Source organism: Rutidosis leptorrhynchoides, chromosome 8 (genome assembly GCF_046630445.1).
Source record: "Rutidosis leptorrhynchoides isolate AG116_Rl617_1_P2 chromosome 8, CSIRO_AGI_Rlap_v1, whole genome shotgun sequence".
NCBI lineage: Eukaryota > Viridiplantae > Streptophyta > Magnoliopsida > Asterales > Asteraceae > Rutidosis > Rutidosis leptorrhynchoides.
The window spans coordinates 354,544,660-354,571,375 of NC_092340.1; the positions used below are offsets into that span (position 1 = coordinate 354,544,660).

The 26,716-nt window shown below is 36.1% G+C and overlaps 3 protein-coding genes across 3 annotated transcripts; 2 read left to right on the forward strand and 1 right to left on the reverse strand.

The window, feature by feature from the left end:
• The first annotated feature begins 16,929 nt into the window (after positions 1 to 16,929).
• LOC139864634 (uncharacterized) lies at positions 16,930 to 18,035 on the forward strand. Its single transcript, XM_071853212.1, has 2 exons — positions 16,930 to 17,502; positions 17,613 to 18,035. The coding sequence occupies exons 1-2, from the start codon at positions 16,930 to 16,932 to the stop codon at positions 18,033 to 18,035; spliced, it is 996 nt and encodes a 331-aa protein (XP_071709313.1).
• Positions 18,036 to 18,287: 252 nt separating this feature from the next.
• On the forward strand, positions 18,288 to 19,416 carry LOC139864635 (uncharacterized). The gene is made up of 2 exons (XM_071853213.1): positions 18,288 to 19,092; positions 19,169 to 19,416. Exons 1-2 carry the CDS (start codon positions 18,288 to 18,290, stop codon positions 19,414 to 19,416), a joined length of 1,053 nt encoding a protein of 350 aa, XP_071709314.1.
• Positions 19,417 to 21,468: 2,052 nt separating this feature from the next.
• Positions 21,469 to 22,596, reverse strand: LOC139864636 (uncharacterized). Its single transcript, XM_071853214.1, has 2 exons — positions 22,234 to 22,596; positions 21,469 to 22,032 (listed from the first exon to the last, which is right to left on the reverse strand). Exons 1-2 carry the CDS (start codon positions 22,594 to 22,596, stop codon positions 21,469 to 21,471), a joined length of 927 nt encoding a protein of 308 aa, XP_071709315.1.
• Positions 22,597 to 26,716: the final 4,120 nt, after the last annotated feature.

Sequence of the window (26,716 nt, forward strand, 5' to 3'; positions counted from 1 at the left end):
TATGAGATCTTTCAAAAACTTCCCGTAATGGGGCATACCCTTAAGAACCTCCGCGAGTGGCATGTTAATGCTAATTTGCTTGATAATATCCGTAAATTTCTGATATTGGCTCGCGAGTCTGTCTTTCTTCAATGCTTTTGGGTATGGAATAGGTGCCTTGTACACCTTTACTGGTGGTTCTTCACTTTTCTTCGATATGATCACTGGTGGATCATCTTTCTCTTGTTCTTTTTCAACATGCTCATCTACATCAATGGGTACCTACAAAACAGAAGGAGATAAAGGAATTTCTGGGGACTTAGGGGTCTCCGGGTTAATAGTTCCACTTCTAGTAGTTATAGCATTTACATGCTCATTCCTTGTTTGATTGTTGTTGGGATTCACTTGAGTATTTGTGTCTGCTAATAACTGTGACATCCTTCCAACATCTCTTTCTAAATTCTGAATCGTAGCTTGTTGATTTCGAATTTGCTGAGTTTGAAGTTCCGCATTTTGCTCGTGTTTAACCATAAAATCTCTCAAAAGATCTTCTAAACCGGATTTCTTCTCGGGTTGTGGTTGTACATGTGCTTGTGGTTGTGGTTGTGATTGATTGTGTTGGAAATTATTTTAGTAATTTAATGGAGGTTGATTACAGTTGTTTAGGTGATTGTAACCCGGTGGTGCATTTCTTTGATTTTGATTTAGGAAATTCCGGTTATTTTCGTAACCTGAATTTCCTCCGTGGTAATTATTATTTGAACCTGAAGGTCCTCCTATTTGATAACTGTTGATAGGAGGATATTTCCGGTTCATTACTTCAACCGCCGAAAAGTCGTCAAAATTCATTTCACCTTTACGCAAGTAACCTAAAAAATTTGCTTGCTCTTCCATTGTCGTTTGATCACAATCTCTAGTAAGATGGGGACCTTGGCATAATTCACACCCTACCTTGATAGCATGCATTTCTTTTGTCATCTTCTCAATTTGCCTTCCTTGATTTGCCAATTAAACTTTTAAAGCAGCGATTTCATCGTTGCTTTCATTACTAGTAACCGTGGTTGATCTAGAGAACTCCATCTCTTGATGCCAATTATGAGAATGTGCTGCTATATCAGAAATGATTATGTGAGCTTCTTCGGGCATTTTTTTCATGATTGATCCTCCTGCTGCAACATCAATATCCTTTCGAGTAGCCACATTGACTCCTTTATAGAATATTTGAACTTTTTGGAATGTATTCAACCCGTGTTGAGGACATACCCTAAGCATTTTATTGAATCGGATCCAAGCTTCATAAAGGGTCTCATTAGGCTTTTGCTTGAAGTGATTTATATCACTTTGCAACTTTGCTGCTTTTGAAGCAGGGAAGAATTCTGACAAAAACTTGTCCATCATATCATTCCAATCTTCAATATAACCTTCTGGTAATGAGTCTAGCCAATCTCTTGCATCATCCTTTAATGACCATGGAAAGATTTTTAAACATATGATATCATCGGTGACATCCTTGATCTTGAATAGCTTGCAAATGCTTACAAACTTACGAAGATGCTCGTTAGCATCCTCATTTGGAGCTCCACCAAATTGGCATGTATTAGTCACCATGTGGAGAAATTGACCCTTTATTTCAAAGCCGTTAGTCATCGTAAGTTGAATAATTGAGTGGCTTTGACATGTTCTTGTTGCCTTCATTAATGCATCCATCGTTTGATTTGTAGCAGCCATCTCTTCCACTTCTTTAATAACTGGCTCTATGATTGGTTGAATAACTGGTTCAGAGTTAGAATTTAATGAAAGTGATTCTAAACCCTGAGCATGTAGTGACCCGAACTTTTCCATGTTTATATATATTAATTGAGATTGATATTTACATGACTAAATGTTTCCAACTTGTTAAGCAATCAAACTTGTTAAGACTTGATTAAATGAAATACGTTTCATATAGACAATTGATCACCCATGTTGACCGGCGATTCACGAACGTTACAAAATTGTAAAAACTACATGTTGTGGTATATATATATATATATATATATATATATATATATATATATATATATATATATATATATATATATATATATATATATATATATATATGGTTGACATAAGATTATGATGAGTAAGTATCGCACTAAGTATATTAACAATGTGTGATATACATAAGAAATGAGATTACTAAGTTAAGAAACTCGAAATGATATATATAACGATTATCGTTATGATAACGTCTACTAAATACATATGTATCATATTAAGATATTGATACACTATATTTAACATGATAAAATGATATTTAAATATATCATTAAGTTTGTTAACAATGAACTACATATGTAAAAACAAGACTACTAACCCAAGAATTATGAAACGAGACTTATATGTAACGATTATCGTTGTAACGATATTTTAATGTATATATATCATATTAAGAGATATTCATATATCATAATATCATGATAATATAATAATTTAACATCTCATTTGATATAATAAACATTGGGTTAACAACATTAATTGAGATCGTTAACTTAAAGGTTTCAAAACAACACTTACATGTAACGACTAACGAAGACTTAACGACTCCATTAGAATGTATATACATGTTGTGTTTTGATATGTATTCTTACACTTTTGAAAGACATCAAGACATATATCAAAGTACTTCTACTTAACAAAAATGCTTACAATTACATCCTCGTTCAGTTTCATCAACAATTCTACTCGTATGCACCCGTATTCGTACTCGTACAATACACAGCTTTTAGATGTATGTACTATTGGTATATATACTCTAATGATCAGCTCTTATCAGCCCATGTGAGTCACCTAACACATGTGGGAACCATCATTTGGCAACTAGCATGAAATATCCCATAAAATTAACAAAATATTAGTAATCATTCATGACTTATTTACATGAAAACAAAATTACATATCCTTTATATCTAATCCATATACCAACGACTAAAAATACCTACAAACACTTTCATTCTTTAATTTTATTCATCTAATTAATCTCTCTCAAGTTCCATCTTCAAGTTCTAAGTGTTCTTCATAAATTCCATAAGTATAGTTTCATAAAAATCAAGAATACTTCCAAGTTTGCAAGTCTACTTCCAAGCTTTCTAATCCATTCCAAGTAATCATCTAAGATCAAGGAACCTTTGTTATTTATAGTAGGTTATCTTTCTAATTCAAGGTAATATTCATATTCAAACTTTGATTCAATTTCTACAACTATAACAATCTTATTTCGAGTGAAAATCTTACTTGAACTGTTTTCATGTCATGATTCTGTTTCAAGAACTTTCAAGCCATCCAAGGATCCTTTGAAGCTAGATCCATTTTTCTCATTTCCAGTGGTTTTATCCAGAAAACTTGAGGTAGTAATGATGTTCATAACATTATTCGATTCATACATATAAAGCTATCTTATTCGAAGGTTTAAACTTGTAATCACTAGAACATAGTTTAGTTAATTCTAAACTTGTTCGCAAACAAAAGTTAATCCTTCTAACTTGACTTTTAAAATCAACTAAACACATGTTCTATATCTATATGATATGCTAACTTAATGATTTAAAACCTAGAAACACGATGAACACCATAAAATCGGATATACGCCGTCGTAGTGAAACCGGGGGCTGTTTTGGTTTGGATAATTAAAAACTATGATAAACTTTGATTTAAAAGTTGTTCTTCTGGGAAAATTATTTTTCATATGAACATGAAACTATATCCAAAAATCTTGGTTAAACTCAAAGTGAAAGTATGTTTTTCAAAATGGTCATCAAGATGTCGTTCTTTCGACGGAAATGACTACCTCTTTAGTAATTGTCATGTAACTTAAATTTTCGACTATAAACCTATAATTTTTCTGTTTGGATTCTTAAATTAGAGTTCAATATGAAATCATAGCAATTTTATTCACTCAAAATGGATTTAAAATGAAGAAGTTATGGGTAAAACAAGATTGAATATTTTTGATCTTTTTATGTTTAACAAATCTATACAAATCATATCCTAGCTAACTTATATTGTATTATACATGTATTCTAATATATTATGTAATCTTGGGATACCATAGACACGTATGCAAATGTTTTGACATATCATATCGACCCATGTATATATATTATTTGGAACAACTATAGACACTCTATATGCAGTAATGTTGGAGTTAGCTATACAGGGTTGAGGTTGATTCCAAAAATATAGATACTTTGAGTTGTGATCTAGCCTGAGATGTGTATACACTGGGTCGTGGATTGATTCAAGATAATATATATCGATTTATTTCTGTACATCTAACTGTGGACAACTAGTTGTAGGTTACTAACGAGGACAGCTGACTTAATACACTCAAATCTTTAAAAGATAATAAAAATGGTTGTAATTATATTTTGATCATACTTTATATATGTACATATTTGTATAGGTTCGTGAATCGATCCGTGGCCAAGTCTTATTTCTGAGGAAGGAAATATCTGTGAAAGTGAGTTATAGTCCCACTTTTAAAATCTAATATTTTTAGGATGAGAATACATGCAGGTTTTATAAATGATTTACAAAATAGACACAAGTACGTGAAACTACATTCCATGGTTGAATTATCGAAATCGAATATGCCCCTTTTTATTAAGTCTGGTAATCTAAGAATTAGGGAACAGACACCCTAATTGACGCGAATCCTAAAGATAGATCTATTGGGCCTAATAAACCCCATCCAAAGTACCGGATGCTTTAGTACTTCGAAATTTATATCATATCCGAAGGGTGTCCCAGAATGATGGGGATATTCTTATATATGCATCTTGTTAATGTCGGTTACCAGGTGTTCACCATATGAATGATTTTTATCTCTATGTATGGGATGTGTATTGAAATATGAAATCTTGTGGTCTATTGTTACGATTTGATATATATAGGTTAAACCTATAACTCACCAATATTTTTGTTGACGTTTAAAGCATGTTTATTCTCAGGTGAATACTAAGAGCTTCCGCTGTTGCACACTAAAATAAGGACAAGATTTGGAGTCCATGTTTGTATGATATTGTGTAAAAACTGCATTCAAGAAACATATGTCAATGTAATATATTTCTATTGTAAACCATTATATAATGGTCGTGTGTAAACAGTATATTTTAGATTATCATTATTTGATAATCTACGTAATGTTTTTAAAACCTTTATTGATAAAATAAAGGTTATGGTTGTTTTAAAAATGAATGCAGTCTTTGAAAAACGTCTCATATAGAGGTCAAAACCTCGCAACGAAATCAATTAATATAGAACGTTTATAATCAATATGAACGGGACATTTCAGTTGGTATCAGAGCTGGTATAACGCCGTCCATGTGTGGCGGGTTAGTCGTAAAGGTGGTTTTCACAGTGTAACCTGTGACGAAGCATTGGTTCTTACTCCTCGCGGTCCGAATATGGTTGGCTTTGCCGAGAGGCATGGCCGTAAAATCAGTCTGAGGTACACTCAGTGGTCACCAGGCGGTTAGCTGGGAAGGCATTGGGTGGGACGGTGGTTGTCCCCAACTGTATTTCAGTTGGTATCCGAGCGTTGGTCTTAGAGAACCAAAAAATTTGCATTAGTGTGTCTTATCGAGTTTGTTAGGATGCATTAGTGAGTCTGGACGTCGACCGTGTTTTCTTTAAAAATGATTGCTTAACATTTTTGTTGGAAACTATATATTATTAACATGTAAATATTATGTGATATATTAATCTCTTAACATGTTTGATATTGTGTGATAGATGTCTACCTCTAGCACAAATCCCATTGACTCACCTAATAATAACGAAGAGTCGAATATATATTGGCAATATTCACAAGTTCCCGAAGAACCGGAAGAAGAGGAAACGGAACCGGAAGAAGAGGAACCAGAAGAAGAGGAACCGGAAGAAGAAGAGGTTCCGGAGGGGGGAATAGTAGGAACCACAGAAAACCGGTCAAATAAAAGAAAATCCTCAACCAATGGACCAAAGTTAATAATGGTCAATGGTGTTTCCACTAAGGAAGCAAAATATTGGGAAAATTACCAATTTTCCGATGAATCGGATCCTGATGAGGATTCCGATGATGTTATAGAAATTACCTCGACCCAATTTAATGAAGCAAAAGAAAATAATAAGGGAAAAGGCATCAAAATAGAGAAATCTGATTTCGACCCCGATGAACTTTATATATACCGTCAACACCCGTATTTTAAATATCGTGACAATAACCCGGGAACCTCTAAACCACCAGGTTTTTCTAAACCAATGTGGAAAATGACGACTCGTATTAGAGGAACATCATATATCCCTAGAAGATTAGGAAAAAGAACCAAGTCCGAAGAAGAAGAAACCAGTGATTCAGATTAAAGGGGTGTGAGCATGTTGTGTAATAAATGTATTGTAGTGTGCTTGTACTTTTATGTTCTATGTAAAAATTGATTGTATTGTTTGTTATTACGAATCTAATCCTTGTCTATTTTACAGTATAAAAACAAAATGGACGTTAAGGGTAGACAACCGAATATTTTAGAAGACCTACCAGAGGATATGATTGAGGAAATCTTGTCTAGAGTCGGTCAGAATTCATCAGCACATTTAGTTATGGCGAAATTAACTTGTCAAACATTTGAAAGACTTTCCAGAAATGCCTTAGTTTATAAAAGGCTTTCCTTTGATAGGTGGGGTATATCACATTGTGGAGACTTTAAGTTACACCGTGTTTTCTTTAAAGCGTTAAATGCGGGGAACCCAAATGCAATTTTACGTTACGGGTTAAGAACCTATTTTGACTCAACATATCCCAACATAGGATTTCGTGAATTAGAAAGAGCTTCTAACATGCAACATAAAGAAGCATGTTATGCTTATGGGTTAGTGATGTTCGCTTCTTACCAAAGTGAGAAAAAGAACATTGGATTGCAGCTTTTAAATAAAACTTTCCCACAAGTGACGGATTCAGTAGTTGGGGTGAGAAATAAGGTTTTTAGATTATTACGGGGCTGTTGGACATTACGAAACCCTCGTCCTTTTGACGACATTACAACATGCTGTCTAGCCAATGGTCATAATGGTTATTTTCCACAAGATCAAGGATGGGAAGTCGTCTTAGTAAAACCAGAATGCATGACTTGTTTCTGGACTTATGAATTACGTGTCTTTATTTCCTTTGCTGAACAACTTGCGTATTAACTAGATTTATCTTCAAAACTGTCCTGTATCATAGTGTACTATATTTCATGTTATATGTAATATAGCGAAGTTGTAAGTTTGAAGAATATTTGTATGTGATATATTATTATAATCAGTTTTTCATATGGAATTGTAGTAGTTGAATTGTATATTAGCTACTAAGTATGAACTTAACGGGTAGGTAGTACCCGAATTTAAAATTATAAAACGCTAATATGAAGAAAAAGCTTTTATAAATGAGTTCATATTATACTACGAGATACTATTGACTACTCTTAATATTCTGTATGATTAAATTGTTTCATTTGACTATTTTGAAGGAAATGGCACCGACTACTCGACACACCTTTAATATGAGCGAAGAGGAATTTCGTGCCTTTCTTGCTTCAAACATAGCCGCAGTACAGGCCGCGCTACATACCAACAATAACTCTGAATCTAGCAATACAGCTAACGGCGCAAGAAATCGTGTAGGATGCTCCTACAAGGAATTCACTGCCTGCAAACCTTCAGAATTTGATGGGACCGAAGGACCAATCGGATTAAAACGGTGGACCGAGAAAGTTGAATCGGTGTTTGCCATAAGTAAGTATGCTGAAGGAGACAAAGTGAAGTACGCTACACATACCTTCACGGGTATTGCATTAACATGGTGGAATACCTATCTAGAGCAAGTAGGACAAGATGCTGCTTACACGCTACCGTGGTCAACATTCAAGCACTTGATGAACGAGAAGTACCGTCCCAGAATCGAGGTCAATAAGCTCAAGTCAGAACTTAGAGAGTTACGAACACAGGGATTCGATATTACTTCGTACGAAAGATGATTCACAGAATTTTGCCTATTGTGTCCGAGAGCGTTCAAAGATGAGGAAGAGAAGATCGACGCGTTTGTGAAAGGGTTACCGGAGAGAATCCAAGAAGATATAAGTTCACACGAGCCTGCCTCCATACAAAAGGCATGTAGAATGGCTCACAAACTAGTGAACCAGATTAAGGGAAGAATTAAAGAACAGGCGGCCGAAGAGGCCAACGTGAAGTTAGTCAAAAGAAAGTGGGAGGAAAACGGTGATAAGAGTTACTAAAACAACAACAACTATCCCAACAATCGCAACATCAATCGCAACTACAACAAACGGAACAACAACAACAACAACAACAACAACTACAATAATCATCCTAACAACAATAACAATCACAACAACAACAATCAGAAGCAACTATGCCAAAGGTGTGAAAAGTATCACTCGAGATTTTGCACCAAATTTTGCAACAAGTGTAAAAGAAATGGACATAGCGCGGCGAAGTGTGAGGTCTACGGACCAGGGGTTAACAGAACGACAGGAACAAATGGTGTCGGAACGAGTAATGGCGGAGCAAGTAGTGTCGGAGCAAGTTATGCCAATGTAGTTTGTTATAAATGTGGAAAACCGGGCCACATTATTAGAAATTGCTCGAACCAGGAGAACACGAATGGACAAGGCCGCGGAAGAGTTTTCAATATTAATGCGGCAGAGGCACAGGAAGACCCGGAGCTTGTTACGGGTACGTTTCTTATTGACAATAAATCTGCTTACGTTTTATTTGATTCGGTTGCGGATAGAAGCTATATGAGTAGAGATTTTTGTACTAAATTAAGTTGTCCATTGACGCCGTTGGATAGTAAATTTTTACTCGAATTAGCAAACGGTAAATTAATTTCAGCAGATTATATATGCCGGAATCGAGAAATTAAACTGGGTAGTGAAATATTTAAGATTGATTTGATACTAGTAGAGTTAGGGAGTTTTGATGTAATAGTTGGCATGGACTGGCTGAAGGAGATGAAAGCAGAGATCGTATGTTACAAAAATGCAATTCGCATTGTACGAGAAGGAGGAGAACCCTTAATGGTGTACGGAGAAAAGGGCAACACGAAGCTACATCTTATTAGTAATTTGAAGGCACAAAAACTAATAAGAAAAGGTTGCTATGCTGTTCTAGCACACGTCGAGAAAGTACAAACTGAAGAAAAGAGCATCAATGATGTTCCCGTCGCAAAAGAATTTCCCGATGTATTTCCGAAAGAATTACCGGGACTACCTCCACATCGATCTGTTGAATTTCAAATACATCTTGTACCAGGAGCTGCACCAATAGCTCGTGCTCCTTACAGACTCGCACCCAGCGAGATGAAAGAACTGCAAAGCCAACTGCAAGAACTATTAGAACGTGGTTTCATTCGACCAAGCACATCATCATGGGGAGCTCCTGTTTTGTTTGTCAAGAAGAAGGATGGTACATTTAGGTTGTGTATTGACTACAGAGAGTTGAATAAACTTACCATCAAAAACCGTTATCCACTGCCGAGAATTGACGACTTATTTGATCAACTACAAGGCTCGTCGGTTTATTCGAAAATCGATTTACGTTTTGGATATCATTAAATGCGAGTAAAGGAGGATGATATTCCAAAAACTGCTTTTAGGACGCGTTATGGTCATTACGAGTTTATGGTTATGCCGTTTGGATTGACTAACGCACCAGCTGTGTTCATGGACCTTATGAACCGAGTATGTGGGCCATATCTTGACAAGTTTGTCATTGTTTTCATCGATGACATACTTATTTACTCAAAGAATGATCAAGAGCACGAAGAACATTTGAGAGAAGTGCTAGAGGTATTGAGGAAAGAAAAACCGTACGCTAAGTTTTCAAAGTGTGCATTTTGGTTGGAAGAAGTTCAATTCCTCGGTCACATAGTGAACAAAGAAGGTATCCAGGTGGACCCGGCAAAGATCTAAACCGTTGAAAAGTGGGAAACCCCAAAAATTCCGAAGCATATACGTCAATTTTTAGGATTGGCTGGTTACTACAGAAGATTCATCTAAGATTTCTCCAAATAGAAAAACCCTTGACTGCATTAACGCATAAAGGGAAGAAATTTGAATGGAAGGATGAACAAGAGAAGGCATTTCAGTTATTGAAGAAAAAGCTAACTACGGCACCTATATTGTCATTGCCTGAAGGGAATGATGATTTTGTGATTTATTGTGACGCATCAAAGCAAGGTCTCAGTTGTGTATTAATGCACCAAATGAAGGTGATTGCTTATGCGTCAAGACAATTGAAGATTCACGAGCAAAATTATACAACTCACGATTTGGAATTGGGTGCTGTTGTTTTTGCATTAAAGACTTGGAGGCATTATTTATATGGAGTCAAAAGTATTATATATACCGACCACAAAAGTCTCCAACATATAATTAATCAGAAGCAACTGAATATGAGACAACGCAGGTGGATTGAACTGTTGAATGATTATGATTTTGAGATTCGATACCACCCGGGGAAGGCGAATGTGGTAGCCGACGCTTTGAGTAGAAAGGACAGAGAACCTATACGGGTAAAAGCTATGAATATAATTATTCGTACTAACCTTACTACTCAAATAAAGGAGGTGCAACAGGGGGTTGTAAAAGAATGAAAGTTGAAGAATGAGATACCCAAAGGATCAGAGAAACATCTTAATATTCGGGAAGACGGAACCCGATATAGGGCTGATAGAATTTGGGTACCAAGGTTTGGAGATGTGAGAGAAATGGTACTTAAAGAAGCACATAAAACCAGATATTCAATACATCCCGGAGCGGGGAAGATGTATAAAGATCTCAAGAAACACTTTTGGTGGCCGGGTATGAAAGCCGATATTGCTAAATATGTAGGAGAATGTTTGACGTGTTCTAAGGTCAAAGCTGAACATCAGAAACCATCAGGTCTACTACAACAACCTGAAATCCCGGAATGGAAATGGGAAAACATTACCATGGATTTTATTACTAAATTGCCAAGGACTGCAAGTGGTTATGATACTATTTGGGTAATAGTTGATCGTCTCACCAAGTCAGCACACTTCCTACCAATGAGAGAAGATGACAAAATGGAGAAGTTGGCGCGATTGTATTTGAAGGAGGTTGTCTCCAGACATGGAATACCCGTCTCTATTATCTCTGATAGGGATGGTAGATTTGTTTCAAGGTTCTGGCAGAAGTTGCAACAAGCATTGGGGACTCGTCTAGACATGAGTACTGCCTATCATCTACAAACTGATGGGCAGAGCGAAAGGACGATACAAACGCTTGAAGACATGCTACGAGCATGTGTTATTGATTTCAGAAACAGTTGGGATCGACACATACCGTTAGCAGAATTTTCCTACAACAACAGTTATCATTCTAGTATTGAGATGGCGCCGTTTGAGGCACTTTATGGTAGAAAGTGCAGGTCTCCGATTTGTTGGAATGAAGTGGGGGATAGACAGATTACGGGTCCGGAGATAATACAAGAAACTACCGAGAAAATCATCCAAATTCAACAACGATTGAAAACCGCCCAGAGTCGACAAAAGAGCTACGCGGATAGTAAAAGAAAAGAAATAGAGTTTGAAATTGGAGAAATGGTCATGCTTAAGGTTTCACCTTGGAAAGGCGTTGTTCGATTTGGTAAACGGGGGAAACTAAATCCAAGGTACATTTGACCATTCAAGATTATAGATCGTGTCGGACCAGTAGCTTACCAACTGGAGCTACCTCAACAACTCGCGGCTGTACATAACACTTTCCACGTCTCGAATTTGAAGAAATGTTTTACTAAAGAATATCTCACTATTCCGTTGGACGAAATCCAAATCAATGAAAAACTTTAATTCATTGAAGAACCCGTCGAAATAATGGATCGTGAGGTTAAGAGACTTAAGCAAAACAAGATACTGATTGTTAAGATTCGATGGAATGCTCGTAGAGGACCCGAGTTCACCTGGGAGCGTGAAGATCAGATGAAGAAGAAATACCCGCATCTATTTCCAGAAGATTCGACAACACCTTCAACAGCTTAAAATTTCGGGACGAAATTTATTTAACGGGTAGGTACTGTAGTGACCCGAACTTTTCCATGTTTATATATATTAATTGAGATTTATATTTACATAACTAAATGTTTCCAATGTGTTAAGCAATCAAACTTGTTAAGACTTGATTAAATGAAATAAGTTTCATATAGACAATTGATCACCCATGTTGACCGGCGATTCACGAACGTTACAAAATTGTAAAAACTACATGTTGTGGTATATATAGACATATATATATGGTGGACATAAGATTATGATGAGTAAGTATCGCACTAAGTATATTAACAATGTGTGATATACATAAGAAATGAGATTACTAAGTTAAGAAACTCGAAATGATATATATAACGATTATCGTTATGATAACGTCTACTAAATATATATGTATCATATTAAGATATTGATACACTATATTTAACATGATAAAATGATAAAATTACAAAAATATTAGTAATCATTCATGACTTATTTACATGAAAACAAAATTACATATCCTTTATATCTAATCCATATACCAATGACCAAAAACACCTACAAACACTTTCATTCTTCAATTTTCTTCATCTAATTAATCTCTCTCAAGTTCCATCTTCAAGTTCTAAGTGTTCTTCATAAATTCCATAAGTATAGTTTCATAAAAATCAAGAATACTTCCAAGCTTTCTAATCCAATCCAAGTAATCATCTAAGATCAAGGAACCTTTGTTATTTATAGTAGGTTATCTTTCTAATTCAAGGTAATATTCATATTCAAACTTTGATTCAATTTCTACAACTATAACAATCTTATTTCGAGTGAAAATCTTACTTGAACTGTTTTCGTGTCATGATTCTGTTTCAAGAACTTTCAAGCCATCCAAGGATCCTTTGAAGCTAGATCCATTTTTCTCATTTCCAGTGGTTTTATCCAGAAAACTTGAGGTAATAATGATGTTCATAACATCATTCGATTCATACATATAAAGCTATCTTATTCGAAGGTTTAAACTTGTAATCACTAGAACATAGTATAGTTAATTCTAAACTTGTTCGCAAACAAAAGTTAATCCTTCTAACTTGACTTTTAAAATCAACTAAACACATGTTCTATATCTATATGATATGCTAACTTAATGATTTAAAACCTGAAAACACGATAAACACCATAAAATCGAATATACGCCGTCGTAGTGAAACCGGGGGCTGTTTTGGTTTGGATAATTAAAAACTATGATAAACTTTGATTTAAAAGTTGTTCTTCTTGGAAAATGATTTTTCATATGAACATGAAACTATATCCAAAAATCTTGGTTAAACTCAAAGTGAAAGTATGTTTTTCAAAATGGTCATCAAGATGTCGTTCTTTCGACGGAAATGACTATCTCTTTAGTAATTGACATGTAACTTAAATTTCCGACTATAAACCTATACTTTTTCTGTTTGGATTCTTAAATTATAGTTCAATATGAAACCATAGCAATTTTATTCAATCAAAATGGATTTAAATGAAGAAGTTATGCGTAAAACAAGATTGGATATTTTTGATCTTTTTAGCTACGGGAAATGTTTAACAAATCTATACAAATCATATCCTAGCTAACTTATATTGTATTATACATGTATTCTAATATATTATGTAATCTTGGGATACCATAGACACGTATGCAAATGTTTTGACATATCATATCGACCCATGTATATATATTATTTGGAACAACCATAGACACTCTATATGCAGTAATGTTGGAGTTAGCTATACAGGGTTGAGGTTGATTCCAAAAATATATATACTTTGAGTTGTGATCTAGCCTGAGACGTGTATACACTGGGTCGTGGATTGATTCAAGATAATATATATCAATTTATTTCTGTACATCTAACTGTGGACAACTAGTTGTAGGTTACTAACGAGGACAGCTGACTTAATACACTCAAATCTTTAAAACATAATAAAAATGGTTGTAATTATATTTTGATCATACTTTATATATGTACATATTTGTATAGGTTCGTGAATCGATCCGTGGCCAAGTCTTATTTCCAAGGAAGGAAATATCTGTGAAAGTGAGTTATAGTCCCACTTTTAAAATCTAATATTTTTGGGATGAGAATACATGCGGGTTTTATAAATGATTTACAAAATAGACACAAGTACGTGAAACTACATTCTATGGTTGAATTATCGAAATCGAATATGCCCCTTTTTATTAAGTCTGGTAATCTAAGAATTAGGGAACAGATACCCTAATTGACACGAATCCTAAAGATAGATCTATTGGGCCTAACAAACCTCATCCAAAGTACCGGATGCTTTAGTACTTCGAAATTTATATCATATCCGAAGGGTGTCCCGGAATGATGGGGATATTCTTATATATGCATCTTGTTAATGTCGGTTACCAGGTGTTCACCATATGAATGATTTTTATCTCTATGTATGGGATGTGTATTGAAATATGAAATCTTGTGGTCTATTGTTACGATTTGATATATATAGGTTAAACCTATAACTCACCAACATTTTTGTTGACGTTTAAAGCATGTTTATTCTCAGGTGAATACTAAGAGCTTCTGCTGTTGCATACTAAAATAAGGACAAGATTTGGAGTCCATGTTTGTATGATATTGTGTAAAAACTGCATTCAAGAAACATATGTCGATGTAATATATTTCTATTGTAAACCATTATATAATGGTCGTGTGTAAACAGTATATTTTAGATTATCATTATTTGATAATCTACGTAATGTTTTTAAAACCTTTATTGATAAAATAAAGGTTATGGTTGTTTTAAAAATGAATGCAGTCTTTGAAAAACGTCTCATATAGAGGTCAAAACCTCGTAACGAAATAAATTAATATGGAACGTTTATAATCAATATGAACGGGACATTTCAGAGCAAGAGACTCTACTTCTTGAGCTCTTAGGCGTTCGTGAAGTTCTCTTTCAGGTTCAGGATATGAAGGAATTAAATTAGAGTTAGAAGAACGTAGATTCATGCATCAATACCTATCCTGCAATCACAACACCACAAACAAACCAATTGCAAAAACACAAGCTTACAATAAAATGTAAATTTTCTAGGAATTGAATACCTACAAAAGGATCGAATAATTCAAAGTTTATTAAAATCTTTTAACAAAACCGCTCTCCGGCAGCGGCGCCAAAAAGTTGATGTGTCAAGACGTAACCTTTAAAGTGTAGACAATATGCTCAATAATTAACACATAATACAGGCAACTAAACCCGATCATGCAGTAACTAGCAAGTAAATTGACCAGTTCGAACCACAGGGAGAAGTTTGTTTTAAGGACTTTTTAACGATTAATTATTCTAAAGGGGGATTTGTGTTTAAAGTTGTATTTCTGTTAACAAAACAGTAATTAAAATATAGTAAATAACAAGAATGAGAATGTGGTGTTTACTTCTATGCTTGATAAATGACAGGGATTGTTCTTTTACAATTAAAACCGTTATGTGATAGTTACATTAGAGCAGTTTATATCAATTTCACAATATCTATAAACTTAAGAACTATGTTTAATCAACAGGATTCTTTCTTGGTTAAATTCACATAAAACCTACTTTACTAAGATCACTCTAAGTAAACTACACGATTGTAAAACCTAAATATCATCCAATTACCATCCTATACTCACATATAGATGACTAGATCACTAGTTGTTGAAGTACAAGTTATAACCTTTGATAAATTCACATAAATCAAGTCATGACTCGTATAATTGAATTAGGATATAAAGATAGTTACAACAATGGATTTCTCGAAAGAACAAGGTAACTTAGATTGATTTAACTAACTAGACCCAACCTGGTTAAACTCACGTAAAACCTATACTACAACAATTACTTGAGGTAATTTCATGACTATGTTGCTTTGGGACTACTTCAATTACCAGTAATAACACATAACTAAATCACTTAAACTTATGTATCTTACCATCTAGATTACTAGTTGTATTGAAGCATAAATTGTTCACCGAGTTAACTCACATTAATTGGTTTACAATTTATGTAATTGAAGTGATGAACTAAACAATCATAATTATGGTTCTTGTAGTTGGACTAGATGATTTAATCAATCAAACATATATATAACTAGCATAACATCAAAGTATAGAACAATCCCAAGCCATAAATCTTACATTGAAGCAAACACACAAGGCTTTTAGCCAAACATAATCATAATAGAACTAATGGAACAGTTAATAAAAATTGAATTCATGTTTAAAAGATATAGAACAATAATACCAATAGTGATGAATGATCCTAGCTTAATCTTGATGTTGAAAGAGTGGAGATTGGCCTTGTAACCTCCCTTGAGCCTTGAAAAACGTATTGAAACTGAGGGAGAATGTAATAGTGAAGGTGTCTGAAAGAATGAATCAAAGGCTCTCTTAAATAGGCTCAAAAGTTAGGTAAACTGGCCAGAAATTGATCAGATGCGCCGCATCTCCATAGGATGCGCCGCATTCCTTTAAAGTTTGTTAAATCCAGCTAGATTTGGCACTCAGAACTGTCGGCAGGAAGGGAGATGCACCGCATCTCCTACCATATGCGCCGCATCTGGTCATCTAAATGTTTCTTATCGCCTAAAAACATCGTATCTGAAACCTTCGGCAAAAACACGCATACAGATGCGCCTCATCCCTTTTGGGATGCGCCGCGTCTCAGTCTGGAAGTGTATTTCTGGGCTGTTTTCATTATCGGACTTCATTTTAAGCATCGTTTTCACTGTTGGTCTTCATTTATTCAATCACAATGGACTTTTACAAATATACATGAATTACAATACATACGTACAACAATTACATACAAATTGATATTAAATTGGATCGGAATACAGACAATAAACATGTATGATTTTGGCTTTAGCAGCTTCCAAAGTCAGTGAAGATGAAGAGGATAATGAAGATGATATTGAATTAGATGTATTGAACAATGATGTATTTGACAGTTATGAAACTGAAAGTGATGAGGAAGGTTTAAGAAAAAGGAAAATTAAAAATATTGAAGAACATGCTAAAGCTGATGCACAAATTGGTAAGACATTTTTCTATCTTGGCCAAAAGTTTGAAAGTGCTGTAGAGGTTAGAGAATCAGTTAAGTGTCATGCTATTGAAACCAGAAGAAAACTAGTATTTGTTAAGAATGATAAAACAAGGATCCGTGTAAGGTGTGAAGGGGTGGTTAGTAAGCCAAATGTTGGGGTCAAAGTTAGTCAACAATCTGAGGTGGGTCCCAGTAACATAAAGACAAAGTGTGGTGTAGTTGGAAAGAGTAAAGTCAAATTAAAGGCAAAAAAGAAAAAAGTTGATAAGAAAGAATCTTGTGGTGGTCCTAAAAACGACAAATGGGTTAAAAGGGATTTAAATATAGTCTGTGAATGGGTGTTGTTGGTTTCTAAACCTAAAGGCAGTAAAGAATGGGAAGTGAGAACATATAAACCTCACCATCAATGTGGCCAATCAAGAAAAATACCATATTGCACTTATCAATTCTTGTCAAATAAGTTGTTGCCTTAACTTGTTAACAACCCAAGATTCCAATTAAAGCTGCTAGATCTAATTTGGAAACAGATCTGAAATTGGTGATCTCTGAATATAAAACATACAGAGCTTTGAGAAGGGCAACCAAGATGATACAAGGTGATTATTATTCTCAGTATGGTAAGATTAGAGATTATATTTGTGAGTTGCAGAGGGCTAATCCCGATTCCACTGTTAAAATTGATGTTGAGCCTGGAACCCTTAAACAAAGTACAAGGGTATTCAAAAGAATTTACATAAGTTTGGGTCCACTTAAGAAGGGGTTTAAAGCAATTGGTAGAGATCTGTTGGGTTTGGATGGTGCTTTTATGAAAGAACCAGCCACTGGTTGCATCTTGAGTGCTGTAGGTGTTGATTCCAACAATGGCATTTATCCAGTTGCATATGCCATAGTTGAACAAGAATGTGGTGCATAATGGACTTGGTTCTTACAAAATTTGTGTGATGATATTGACTTGTCTCTCAATTCTAACTTCACATTCATATCAGACAGACAAAAGGTATTCACTTTGACTATATTAATTTAGTTTTATTAATATGCAATTGAGTTTTAATAATAATTAATTTACTTAACTTAATATTTATTATGGTAGGGTTTGATACAAGCTGTAAGCAACTTGTTTCCAAGTGCTGAATATAGACATTGTCTAAGACACATTCATGGCAATATGAAAGGTAGCTTTAGAGGATTAACATATAAGAACCATTTGTGGAGGTGTGCAACTGTGACAACGGTGCCTGAGTTTGAACAATCCATGATCCAATTTAAAGAGTTTGGTAATGAAGCATATGTTTGGTTAGCTAAGATTCCTCCTCAAGAGTGGGCCAGAAGTCACTTTACTGTGAGGGCTGTGTCTGATGTATTGCTTAGTAACATGTGTGAAGTGTTTAATAGATGGTTAGTTGATGCAAGAGACAAACCAATAGTTACAGCTTTAGAATACATTAGGGAGTATTGTATGAAGAGAATTGTGAATGTTAAAAAGAAGATTTTAAAGACTACTGGAATTTTAACTCCTGGGGCAAGTAAGTTGTTTGAGAAGATCAAGTCTGATGCTAACAAGTGTGAAGTTTTATGGGGAGGAAATCAAAGATATCAAGTTAGTGGACAAGGGAATGAGCAGTTTGTGGTTGATATTGAGGCAAAATCATGTGCTTGTAGGAAGTGGGAACTAACTGGAATACCTTGCAAGCATGCTGTTGCAGTTATCAATAACATGGTAGACAATGGTCTTGAAGTTGGTGAACCAGAAACATGGGTTCATCCAGTTTATTTGTTATCTACTTGGATTAACACATACCAGTTTACGGTTGAACCATTGAATGGAAGAACTTTGTGGGAGAAAGCTGAAGATGGGTACACTCTTGTTGCACCAAATAAGAAATCCACCCCTGGTCGACCAAAGAAAAAGAGAAGAATGTCTGCTAATGAGAAGGATTTGGTTGGTGTAGATGGTAAACTGTCATTACAAGGTATGAGTACAATTCTTTTACTTTAACTTTCTTATTCATTACTTTACTTATTGATTTTGTTAATTCTATAAAATAGGTAAGTTAAAGAGATGTGGTGCTTGTGGAATTTATGGTCATAATAAAAGAAAGTGTACTAATGGGGCTACTAATGGGGCATCTACAAGTGGTGGTGGTGGAAATAAAAAGAAAAAGGCAACTGATGGTGCTAATGGGGGTACTAATGGGGCATCAAAAAGTGGTGGTAATGGAAATAAGAAGAAAAAGGCATCTGATGGTGACAAGAAGAAGAAAAGGAGTGATGGTAATGGGAAGAAGAAGACTTAAATGTCTGTGTTAGTTTGTATGAACAATGTATTTTGGCTAAACTTGTTATGGATCATGTTAGTCTTTTGGTACCATGTGTTAGTTTGTGATGTATTTGGTATTAACTTGTAGTCTTTTGACACTATGTTTGTGTTAGTTTGTGAACAATGTATTAACTTGTTTTGCTACTCCTAATATGTATGTTTGTCTATGTTTTGTCTGATGTATTTTGTCACTTATTATTCTACTGCTAATATGTATAGTGTCAATATAGTGTCAAGCAAAATGTACCAAATGCAGTTCAAGGAAATAATTCTGCAATTGAGTTAGATTCAAGGAAATGACAATATAGTTTCAACCAAATTATCATTCTCCATTACAAGTAGATTCAAGAAAATATGATACATTCAAAACTTGTCTACTTTGATACATTACATAATTCGAATACTACTAAAACAGTGCAATTAACCGAGTTCAATTTGAGAAGTATAACATTACAGACACAACCCAGCTAACAATCAACATAATCTTCAGATTCCACTCTCTTTTTCTGATTTTCTAAGCTCTTCATCAACTTCCATTTTAGCATTCATAACTGCAGATATGCAATCCAGTGTATTTGGAGGATCGTACCAAGCAAAGAACATGCAATACGACATCTGCAACAATAAGAAACAACAATTCGTAACAGATCTGGAATTATGAACGAATTGGATCAAGTCAAATTACCTTTTTTGCACACGTATAGTAACGACGTCCGGGGTTAGCTTCAGAGTTTGAGAATCGTATTACACATGCTCGACCACACCAGCATTCCATCTCTACAATTTAGGGTTCCAATTTTTGATTTCAATTTTTGGGGATTTTTCTAGGGTTTGAAGTGGAGGAGGTGTTGTAAATGAAGTCACCCAACTAGTTTGAACGTTAAAAAGGGCTGGTTACGATGCAAAAAGACGGATTTACCCATCACGTTTTAGTCACGTGATGGCACTAACGGCTAATTTAGACGGCAAACTGACGGAGGGACTCGGATTGCCAAATTTTGCAATTTTAAGGACTCAAAAATCCAAAAAAACTTGAGGGACTCGGATTGCAAATTCGTGTATAATTGAAGGACCAACGGAGCAAAAAAGTCTATAAATGCAAAAGGGATTAAAGCACTCTTAATTATCACATACTTCATCAACGAGACAGACGACACATCATCATGTCATCCCCATCACGTACTGAGAACATAATCACTCACAATCGTCAAACAATTCCTAAAAAAATGGAACCCATAATATTAATTAAAACATACATTGTTTAAATATTAATGTAAAATGTACAAATTAAACAAGCACGCAAGCTCGTCTTGCAATATGCTTTAAAACTGCGAGGAGAATGGTGAAGTTTGGATGCCAGGGCTATCACAAATTAGTGCCAATAGTTTCATCCCCATCACATACTAAGAAGAATAAATGGCGAGATAATGATATAAAGGGTTGAGAGTGGTCTTACATAATTAAGCTATACAGAGAGGAGATAATTGTGTTTGATTAAAAATTCTTTAAAAGGCACAGCTCCTAAATACATCACAAAAAAACATACATATGCGCACTCAACAATTAGCGTATTTACATGGTTAGCCCTCTACATATGCTATTGAATCACATCTAATCACTCAATTACACTTAATTGCAGTAAACTGATAATTATGTTGCACACATAATTTCGCCAAAACATATTCATATAATGTCCTTTTACTTTGGTCTAAGAGTGCATGAGACCTAATCACATTCCTAGTACATATTCATTAATCTACTTCCGGATTAAGATTTATTTTATTAAAGTTACCACGGTATAATTGCATTTATGTGCAGCTTTATACATGTTTTATTCCTGTCACTAATGGTTTTCTAATTATGGTGTTTCTTTCTTTTTTTTTTTTTTTTTGAAAAGCAAGATGATGTATAACTAAAGAAAGAATACACGAAAGAGCGGGCATAGGCCCCTCGACAAAACACGAAACAACATACTTACAACGCGAGACTTATAAATTTGATGATAAGGTTGCATCTACATGGAGAGCATCTAACTATACAAAATAAGTGTTTGGTGCAATAAGCCAAGTATGCAATCTAAGCGACGGTTTCTCGATCTTGCATTGATCCACTCGAACGACTTAACTTGTATCTCACTAAGAGCCAATGGACCATTCCAACACTTGTCTTGAAAAACTTTCTTGTTTCGATTTCTCCAAATGGAGAACGCACACACCCACCCGATAGCTTGCCATACTTTTTTCCCGGAATTTGACATTGACGCGGTGCTATATCCTTTGAAGATTTCGTCCAAACTAAAATTAGAAAATTGGCCCACGTTGCACCATTTAAAAACCCTATCCCACACGTCCAATGCATGACTACAAAAAATTAGAGAGTGCTCTACGGATTCCAAATCATCATCGCACAACGGACATCGTACACTATGCAAATCAACGCCACGTCTATCTAGTTCCACCCTTACCGATAGTCTTTTTTTTAACGCACGCCACGCAAAAATCTCGAGTTTTTGGGGCACATGATTGTTACGTTCCGTGCATTGACTCGATATACCACCACATAAAAGATTCGCATCAATTTCACTCGACAGAAGCTTAACATGGAATGTACCATTCGGAGATAAGCGCCACGACTACGAATCTGGTTTGCTGCTGTCGAAGGAGCAATGGGAAATTAGTTGTAGCAGCCTCGTTAGATCCCCATCAGCACGTCCTGTTGGAGCTCGGCTCCATTGCCAATTATGTACGATACTGTTTGTAGACCCGAAGACACCATAGCAGCGATCTTTGATTACCAGGTCAGGATACAACTCTAGTCTGAACAAGCGGGGAAAGAGATTACATAGCTTGTCTTCACCGAGCCAATGATCTAGCCAGAATCTTGTAGAACCGCCATCACCTATTGTCTTGAGAAAAGAATTCTTGAAAGGAACGTTATAAGCTTCAATATCCGAACCTGCACAAATAATGTTACGCCACACGCCCGAGGATGAAAGACAATGCGAGTCATCGTTCAACATCAAGCCACCACAATAACCATGGATACTACGAATGACTTTTACCCAAAGTGAATCGGTTTCGGTTTTGAACCTCCACCACCACTTCCCGAGAAGAGCTAGGTTTTTGCTCTTTAATGACCCGGTATTTAACCCCCCCATTCCCATATGAATTTAAAACATCATCCCATTTGACCCAAGAAATTTTTGAGTCTAAACCCGTCCGCCCCAAAAGAAATTTCTTCTCAAACGCTCAAGTGATTTTAACACACAAGACGGTGCACGGTAAAGCGAGAAATAGTACAACGGAAGGCTCGTGAGGACCGCTTTAATTAGGTTCAATCTTCCTCCATATGATGACATTTTTGATTTCCAACTTGAAAGCCTGTTATTACATTTCTAAATAATGGGTTGCCAATCTTTTAGTTTCTTCATCTTTGTTCCAATGGGTAAACCGAGATAAGTGAACGGAAGCTTCCCAACTTGACAACCCATTAAACTTGCTAATAAACTAAGTTCGGAGGTCTCAACACCAATGCCAAACACGCAGCTTTTATCAAAGTTAACTTTCAACCCCGACGCGAGTTCAAAACATATAAGCAAGTTCATTATGGTAAACCGAGATAATTATGGTGTTTCTACAACTTGATTCAAATAGGACAAAATATTATGTTGCACATGTAAGACCTGGATTCTGATTCTGGCAAGTCGCGCGCCGCGCGGGGTCATGGCGCGCCGCGCCATATGTCACTGGCAGACTCCTTTTGTTATTTTAGAGTTTTTAAAAGGGCATTTTGGTCTTTTCGCATTTGAGCCAGATTTGGGGACTTAACCTCATCCACACATTTCATTTATTCATTTCTTTTTCCTTTTCTTTTCATATTTCTCTCAAGAACTCAAATACCCATTTGATTCAAAGGGATTTTTGGAAAGGAAGAAGCGGGTTTTGATCTTTGGCGTAGTAGACAAGTTTGTTCTCCTCGTTCTTAGCTACGCGGTGATACTAGTGGTAAGCTCTAACTTCGAATTTCGTTTTTGTGTTCATCATTCAAATTTGGGGCTTTTGATTGTATAATTCATAGATGGAACCCATTTAGTTGTTAATTGAAGATTAACACCAAGGTTCGGGTTTATAAGTGATGAAGTCGGATTTTGGGTTGGTTAATGATTTAACCATGTTTAAGACTTGTAAATAGTGTATAATCACTAGTATTAGTGATTATTGATGTTTTGGAGACCTTTAGGGTTCTTGTGATTGACTAATTTTGACTAGAGTCAAAATTAGGGTTTGTTGATGATTATGACCCGAAAGTCGATTCGATGAGGTTTACAAACTTAAAATGGATGAAGTTGATGTTTATAACCGAGTTAAATATGTTTTGGTGTCAAAACTTATAATTGGTGAGATTTTGACTTTATGGGTCAAAATTAGGGTTTATGGGCGATTTTGAGAACGATAAGTGTTTAACACTTGTGTTCGGGTTTAATTGGTATATTAGGACCATTATCACTTGTGTTAGTGATTATTGGTTAGTTTGGGCACGGTTTGTGCTTGGAAGTGCAATTGGGTCGAAATGGCACTAAGTGTCGAATTGGGTTGGTATGTAAGTCAACCCTAATTGTGTGTTGTTGTAATTGTGATAATGGAATAGGTACTTTCCATTGACGAGTTGCGGATTATTTGGAAGCGTTCATCAAGGCGACAAGGTGAGTGTTAATATCTTATGTGCATATGTATGTGTAGGATGGGTGCGGGTCGGGTGAAGTGATTCTCGGCTATAGAGCTCACTTCACATATAGGTGGTTTTGATGGACTTGTGTATAGGTCCAATTGGCACGGTTGTGCGTTTTGGTTAATCACCTTTGGCGAAGTATACATTTGGTGTGTACATTATCACACGTGGTTGTGATGTGGATGATATAACCCCAATGGCGAAGGGTTTTAATGTTGAGAAGTGAGTCGCGTGTAGTTCGGATTCACGATGACGCGTGTAGTTCGGTCATCTTATTGAGGTAGTAATCTCGTGTGGTTTCGGATTACTAAGGCTCGTGTAGTTCGGCCAACCTCGATGTCGTGAAGATAGTAATCTCGTGTGGTTTCGGATTACTAAGGCTCGTGTAGTTCGGCCAATCTTCATTGTGGTACTTGGTTCTCGGTATTGGGTTAAAGGGTTAACCTTGGTCGTATATATATATTGTTATATATATTAATGTATTGTTGTGTTGTAGCTAACCCTCCGGGTGTAGCTTATTGGCGTTGTTCACATCGTCGTTGGTGAACTTACTTGTTGATATCTTTAGCTTGTTGCTTAGAGATCATACGGTATGCTTAGCGTAGTTTCCTTATACAGGGATGCTTCGGTATGCGGTATTTGATATTTGTGTGGCGTGTCCATTTTATACATATATATGTATGTAGTATGTTATCACTCACTAAGCGTTAGCTTACCCTCTCGTTGTTTACATTTTTATAGATTGCATGGATGCGGTGGCTCGGGTAAGCAGGGACTAGTGGACTTGCGTAGTTGCTTTAGAAGGCTTGCTTTTGGATTGATTAGGATTGGGTAGCGTATCCCCAATCGCCATGCTCGGCTTTATTTTGTATTAAAAGTCGTGTGGTCGAAAACTTGTAATTCGTACTTTAAGGGTAATTTGGGCATAGGTGGGCCCGGCGTTGTAAAACCCTTTTTATTAATGGAACGTGTTAGTTTTACATATTTGAATATGTGGTGAAAAGCGTTTTGTCTAATTATGTCGGGAGGTGGTCAAACATTTTCACGTTTTTGACTTTTTGGGACAGCAGCCTGTCCAGGCCTTTCTGCGCGTCGCGCGGGGTCATGGCGTGCCACGCCAATTGCTGTGCAACAAAGATTTTTTTTTTTATTTTGATATTTAATAGCGGGTTGTTCGTGGTTTGGTTTGGGTTGTTACAAGTGGTATCAGAGCATGGTCTAAGGGATTTAGGTGACTTGAGATAGGTGCCTAGACTTAGACTTTTGTGTGTGCTTAATTTATTGCGGGACTTGTAGGATTACGGGTCGAAATGGGTTTAGTTAGTGCCTTGTTTATAGGTTGACTAACGTTTATATTAGTAATGCGGATATTATTAATATATGATTGTGTTGTGATGATAATTCTCGCGTGTGTTTATATCGCGTAGAATTTCGTTTGTGTTTGTTTATAGCATCGAGCGAGACGGTCTTTGTACTAACAATTCGATACGGCGTGTGTGCGTAATAAGGACTTGCAAACCTTATTACGGGTGCAAATCGTGTCTAGCAAGTGATGTACGATGAGTGTTTAGCAAGATGGGGGCGGTATTGTGTGTGTGCTTTATACGTTCGTGGTCTAATCGCTTTGCATTCCTTAGAATGGCAACGGGAAATGGGATCGAGACGAACGACGTGGAGTTTAATACTAGAGTTACGGTCGCCGTTGCGGAGCAAATGAGTGCGTTGGAAGAAAGAATGGATAGGAGGTATTCCGAATTTCGGGGTAGCAGTGAAATGGAGCGTTGTCTTAAGAGCTTCATGAGGACTAAACCTCCAATGTACGATGGGAAGCCGGATCCTTTGGTAAGCACAACTTGGATCTCGGATGTTGAAGGGTGTTTTCGTACTATTGAATGTCCTCCCGAGAAGAGGACAAGACTCGCTACTAGTTTGTTGCGGGGTAGGGCGAAGGATTGGTTGGATGGTAAGATTGATCTTGTCGGTGGTGAACCGTTTATGGCGTTATCATGGGACGAGTTTAAGAAGGAATTCTTCGAGGAGTTCCGAACTTCAGCCGATTTGTCGAAAATGCGTAATGAGTTGTAAAAATTGCAACAGGGTTCTATGGATTTGAATACTCTCAAGACGACCTTTATGGCGAAGGCTCGTTTTTGCCCGGAGTATTTGGGGAATGATCGTTTGTTGATGGGGGATTTTTATCGGACCTTGAATGACGACTTGAAGAGTAAAATTAGCCGGGGTCAAGCGAAATCGTTTGCGGAATTATTTGACTTGGCTAGAAGTTTCGAGTCTTATTCACGATCGAAGAGGTGTGAACCTTCAAGTGAGAGAAGGGTTGTTTCGTATGGTGCTCCAAGTAAGAGGACTAAGGGTCTGAGCGTGAGCACGGGTGGTACGCGGATGAGTATATTGGATTCTAGTGCGCCTAAATGTTACAATTGTGGCATGAGGGGTCAAAAGTCTTGGGAATGTTCGGTACCAAAGAGTGATGGCATGGTGTGCTTCAATTGCCAAGAAAAAGGATATCGTAAGTTGGAATGTCCCAAGTT